The sequence below is a fragment of the Nematolebias whitei genome, chromosome 23 (genome assembly GCF_014905685.2).
Source record: "Nematolebias whitei isolate Nwh7 chromosome 23, NemWhi1, whole genome shotgun sequence".
In the NCBI taxonomy this organism is placed as follows: domain Eukaryota; kingdom Metazoa; phylum Chordata; class Actinopteri; order Cyprinodontiformes; family Rivulidae; genus Nematolebias; species Nematolebias whitei.
In genome coordinates this window covers 2,726,688-2,732,766 of record NC_056520.1, presented here as the reverse complement: position 1 = coordinate 2,732,766, position 6,079 = coordinate 2,726,688, and the positions used below count along the sequence as shown (strand labels likewise).

The 6,079-nt window shown below is 41.6% G+C and overlaps 1 protein-coding gene across 1 annotated transcript; it reads left to right on the top strand.

Annotated features, from left to right (window-relative positions):
• Nucleotides 1-953: 953 nt before the first annotated feature.
• Nucleotides 954-5,676, top strand: LOC119428932 (complement C1q-like protein 2). The gene is made up of 2 exons (XM_037696639.1): nt 954-1,550; nt 5,497-5,676. The coding sequence occupies exons 1-2, from the start codon at nt 954-956 to the stop codon at nt 5,674-5,676; spliced, it is 777 nt and encodes a 258-aa protein (XP_037552567.1).
• The last annotated feature ends 403 nt before the right edge of the window (nt 5,677-6,079 follow it).

The window sequence follows — 6,079 nt, the reverse complement described above, 5'->3', positions numbered from 1 at the left end:
CCTTTTTGCTGCTTTTAGCTTTCAGCTGTTCATTTACTTTCAGCTAGCCTCATGATATATATAGCATCTAGCGTTTTACGTTTGAGCTATTACTCCATACATCTCCTCCTACATGTCTCTGTGTGAGTGCAGCTACAGCGTGCGCTCTCAGGACATCATTACCTGCAGTGTTCCCTCAGTGAGGACTGAACTAAAGGACCTTCTCCTACTCCGCGTAAAAAGATCTCGACCTTTGACCTCTCTTAAGTTTAAACAGCGGTTAAGTTCCTGCCAAACCCAACGCAGACATGTTCCTGTTTTTATACATTTCCATCTTATTTTAATTTGAACAAAAAAATCTGTCTCTTTTAAGATCGTCCATTGTCGTCATCACTCTTTTTTAAAATCAGGTCTCTCTTGTAATCGAGTCCTCGAGGCTCAACGGGACTGACCTGTAGAAATAAAGGTTGAATTAATTGTCAGTAAGTTAGTTTGTTTTAAATCTATATATTTTTTTTTTTAAATGAACCCTTTAGGGCTGAACGTGTGGGCCTGATTTGGCCCCCGGACCACAAGTTGAATAACCGTGATTTAGACAATAAAAGCAAATATAAATATTTATATAAAAATATGAATATAAACCCCACAAACACAAATGTGAAAGATAAAAGTCGTCGCCTTTGTTTTAATGAAACAGTTCAGTAAGTGTAGAGCTGCCTGAGTCGGGCTTTAATTTGAAATCCAGACTTCCGGTCTCGTCCCTAAACCTCTGGCCGCAGCTGGTTGCAGCTGCGCGCGCGCCCCCTCCCTCCCAGACGCCGGTCAGAGCAGCACGAGACACTTGAGCGCACTTTGTGAACTTGTCCCGGTGCTCGCGCGCGCCCATCATTCCCTCCGCGGGGTTTCTGGCGTCCTTCCGTCCCCGCGCGGCGCGGAGGAACTGGTCCGTGGTGCTCGCGGTGACCGCCGCCGCGATGCTCCTGCTGGTTCTCACCGTGGCCGTCCCGCTGCTGCTCCTCCGCCCCCCCGACACCTCCGCGCACTACTACGAGATGATGGGCACGTGCCGCATGGTGTGCGAGCCGCACGGACCCAAGCCGGCGGGGGGCACCGCCATGGAGGTGAGCCAGAGCCAGAACGGGCTCGCGCCGCCGCCCGCCAGGGCGCAGGGGACCCGCGGGGAGCAGGGGCGCCCCGGGAAGCCCGGACCCAGGGGCCCGCCGGGAGAACCGGGCCCCCCGGGTCCGAGGGGGCCCCCGGGAGAGCGCGCGGACAGCAAGGCGGCTTTCCCGCCTCTGACCGGCGCGCCGGCGGGAGACGTCGACTCGGACGGAAGCAACGCCACGAGCAGCGTGATCCGGATCGCGTTCTACGTGGGTCTGAAGAACCCGCACGAGGGCTACGAGGTGCTCAGGTTCGACGACGTCATCACGAACCTGGGGAACCACTACGACCCGAACTCCGGAAAGTTCACGTGCCATGTGTCCGGGATCTACTTCTTCACCTACCACGTGCTGATGCGCGGGGGGGACGGGACCAGCATGTGGGCCGACCTGTGCAAGAACGGACAGGTAGTCTGGTTCTGGTTCCGACCCAGCTGGGTCTTATTTTCGCTAAAGCAGAGTCCCTTTTAAATCTAAGCTTCATTTGATTTTAAATACTTAACTTTTAAAAAAAACAACTTTTTAAATTTTAAATTGGATTTAGATAAAACTCCTATTTATATAATTAACGGTAAAAAGGCTGAATATTAAGGAAAATGTAGTGCAAACACTAATTAAAACGTAATAACCTGAGAAAAACAATTTAATTTAAATACAAGTTTAATCATTTAAATTGTTTTTGTGTTGTATATGTGGGTGTTGTGCACAGATTTGTTCCCCTGTCAGATCTAGACATGGACACACTGGAATAAAAGATGATTTTTACTTTTAGAGTTTAAAACCTATAACATGATGGCAGTGACGGGGCAACAACAACGCTGGGGAACCAGTTGTCAAGTGAAACAAACCTCAGCAAAACACCGGCACCATTAATGCAGCAGAGCAGAAAATGTTGAACTTAAGCATGGAGCTGCATGGAGCTTTCGGCTGTGCGGCTCTTTTCACATGCGGTGCCCAATCCTGGCCCTCGAGGGCCACTGTCCTGCATGTTTCAGGTGTTTCCCAAAAAACATCTGTTTATTGTTAGCTAGTTTGAAGTGAAAAACTATATTGTTATCAAGCTTAAAGTTAAAAACACCCTTTGATTAATAGCTACCTTGAAGTAAACCCCCCCCCCACACACACACACACACAATTTTATTGATAGCCAGTTTAAAGCACAAACCACCCTTTTATTATTTATTTAAAGTACAAACCACCCTATAATTGTTAGGTAATTTAAAGCACAAATAATTTTATCATTCGTTTGTTTGAAATACAAACCACCCTTTTGTTAATAATTAGTTTGAAGTACAAATCATCCTTTTATTGATAGCCAGTTTAAAGCACAAACCACTCTTTTATCCTTCATTTGAAGTGCAAACCACCCTTTTACCGATAGCCAGTTTCAAGTATAAACCACTCTTTTATTGGTAATTAGTTTGAAGTACAAACCCACCTTTTTATTGTTAGGTTAAAATACAAACTATCCTTTTATTGTTAACCATTTTAAAGTACAAACCACACTACTATTGTTAGCTAGTGTAAAGTAACAAAAACACTATAGTTAGCCAGTTTAAAGCACAAACCACCCTTTTATTATTTATTTAAAGTACAAACCAGCCTATAAGTGTTAAGTAATTTAAAGCACAAATAATTTTATCATTCGTTTGTTTGAAATACAAATTACCCTTTTGTTAGTAATTAGTTTGAAGTACAAATCATCCTTTTACCGATAGCCAGTTTCAAGTATAAACCACTTTTTTATTGGTTATTAGTTTAAAGTACAAACCCCCCTTTTTATTGTTAGGTTAAAATACAAACTATCCTTTTATTGTTAACCATTTTAAAGTACAAACCACACTACTATTGTTAGCTAGTGTAAAGTAACAAAAACACTATAGTTAGCTAGTTTTAAGCACAAACCATCCTTCTATTATAACAAGCTTAACGTTTAAAACACCCTTTGATAGCTAGCTTCAAGTAAAAAAAAAACACATTTTAATTGATAGCCACTTTAACGCACAAACCACCCTTTTCTTATTTATTTAAAGTACAAACCAGCCTATAAGTGTTAAGTAATTTAAAGCACAAATCATTTTATCGTTCGCTTGTTTGAAGTACAAAAAACCCTTTTATTGTTAACTGTTTTGAAGTACGAACCACCCTGCTATTGTAGCGTGAAGTACAAAACATCCTTTAATTGATAGCTAGATTGAAGTACAAACAACCATTTTATTGATAGCCAGTTTAAAGTACAAACCACCTTTTTACCCGTTCACTTCCGGACAGGGAGCAGAAATAAGTAGCACAGTTCAGACTCCAAACTGTGAGCAATACAAACGTAGCACTAAGCTAACCAATCCTGCCCCTCATGGGCAATAGAGGCATAGTGCCCTGCTTGTCGATGAGATGAGTACACTTTAAGGCAAGTAACCTAGAGAAAACATTGACTGTACTTAGTTTGAAGTACAAACCATCCTTTTATTGCTAGCCAGTTTACACCAAGTTTCTACTGAGAGCCAGTTTACAGTACAAACCACCCTTTTATCGTTAGCTAGTTTGAAGTATGAACCATCCTTTTATCGTTAGCTAGTTTGAAGTACAAACCACCCGTCTATTGATAGCCAAAGCACAAACCACCCTTTTATTGTTAGCTAGTTTTAAGTACAAACCATCCTTTTGTTAGTTTACAGAACAAGCCACCCTTCTACTGAGAGCCAGTTTAGTATAAACCACCCTTTTATCGTTAGCTAGTTTGAAGTACAAACTATCCTTTTATTGTTAGCTAGTTTGAAGTACAAACCACCCGTCTATCCATAGCCAAAGTACAAACCACCCTTTTATCGTTAGCTAGTTTGAAGTACAAACCATCCTTTTATTGTTAGTTTACAGTACAAGCCACCCTTTTATTGATAGCCAGTTTACAGTACAAACCACCCTTTTATCGTTAGCTAGTTTTGAAGTACGAACCATCCTTTTATCGTTAGCTAGTTTTAAGTACAAACCACCCGTCTATTGATAGCCAAAGCACAAACCACCCTTTTATCATTAGCTAATTTGAAGTACAAACCATCCTTTTATTGTTAGTTTACAGTACAAGTCACCCTTCTACTGAAAGCCAGTTTAGTACAAACCACCCTTTTATCGTTAGCTAGTTTACAGTACTGTAGTGAACTAAGCCTGAAGGTCAAAACCTTGAACAGTACAAACTATCCTTTTATTGATTGCCAGTTAAAGTACAAACCACCCTTTTGTGTTTAGCTAGTTTTTAAGTACAAACCACAATTTTTAACAGTTTGAAACTTGCTCAGTCAGAGCTGGTGAGGAAAAAAAAGCTTGTGCTTGTGGTCTGGAGGTGAACAGCTTTTATTTTAATTCATTTCAATTCTATTTCTAATACTCAATGGAACAAATACAAATGTACAACTAATTCAATAACACTAGAAATAAAGGATAAAAGAGTAGAAACAATAATCTAACAATAGAACCATAAAAATCAACGTTCAACAAACCCAGTTTTTGGTCCAGTCATCTGATTAGCAGGCCTTGGAGAATGGGCAGGTAGGTAAGCACATATCAGCTCATGAAGATAAGGAGGGGCAAGACTTCTTAAAGATGTAAAATCAAACAAAATTGTTTTAAACTGGACTGGAGAGGTTTTAAAACGGGTGTAACGTGAATAAATGTTCTCCTGCCAGTTAAGACGCCTTTAAAAGATGCTCTTTGCGCTAGCTAGTCGTAAACATTTCACTTGAAATGTTAAAGAAAAAAGCAATAAACTCGTTAAAAATTTGTGTCTATTAATTATTAGTCATTGACGTCGATTATGACAAATATTCATTATTTTTCTTCAGCTCAGTTTTAGCCGACGTTTTTGATTAATTTTATCTGAACAAATGATAAAATTAGACCTTGCACAAAAAATAAGCTGATCATCAGAATTTATTAATTGACTGAATGAGCTTCTCTCGCAGTCGTAACATACGTTACGCAACCGAACAGTCGACCGTGCAGCCCCTGAACGAATCCATCGTGACATCGGTGATATTCGTGTTCGTCTCCGAACCCGTCTGCCGACTCTGTTTGTCTTCTAGACGAGGTTCCTCTCAGAGCAGCCGATCCGAGGTCAGACGTTCAAATTATTCATTACTCGCCGTGACAGGAGGGTTCAAACGGATAGAAGCGTTTGATTCAACCTCATCCTCTTATTAGCCCAATTTCCTCCGAGTCTTCTCTGGGAGGTTTAAAATTAGAGTCCGGTAATTTTACGCCCCACTGCTGCTGCCTCTCAGGTATATGTGAACTTTTCTACCCCCCGTCTTTGTTTTGTTGATTCCAAGTAGTCTTGTTCCATGTGTTGTTTTTTCTAAAGGTTCGGGCCAGTGCCATAGCTCAGGATGCGGACCAGAACTACGACTACGCCAGCAACAGCGCCGTGCTGCACTTGGACTCTGGAGACGAGGTCTATGTCAAGCTGGACGGAGGCAAAGCCCACGGAGGCAATAACAACAAGTACAGCACCTTCTCCGGTTTTATCTTGTACCCCGACTAAAGCGGCGCTCGGACTGAAACCCGTGTCCGGTAAAGAAAAAGAGAAGAAGCTGAAAGTACGTTCCTCTCCGTTTGCACACTCGTGTCACGTTTACAGGTTTTATCCGCAACTATACGCCGCTGTAATTTAATATCAAAACCTTTTGTATATAACTCATATTTCTGATTTTAGGTTTAACCGGAGGTTACGGTGTCCATGTTCCTCGTTATTTATGGCCCGTCGTAAAAGAGACAAATGTTACGGTCCTGAAATCACCTGAGGAAAATAACGACGAGCCTCAACAACAGTTTGTTCACAAACTTTTATGAAGCACCGTGTAATAACAGCGATACGTCAACGGTAGAGCAACGTTATTAAAAGTCTCGTGCGGTTTCTTTAGTACCGACAGCAAAATTAAAAAAAT

What these genes read in the sequence shown, in the direction of transcription:
- LOC119428932 (XM_037696639.1), top strand. Translation starts at nt 954, where the DNA reads ATGCTCCTGCTGGTTCTCACCGTGGCCGTCCCGCTGCTGCTCCTCCGC. An exon ending in ACCTGTGCAAGAACGGACAG is followed by an intron (nt 1,551 to 5,496) that starts GTAGTCTGGTTC and finishes TTTTTTCTAAAG; the next exon opens with GTTCGGGCCAGTGCCATAGC.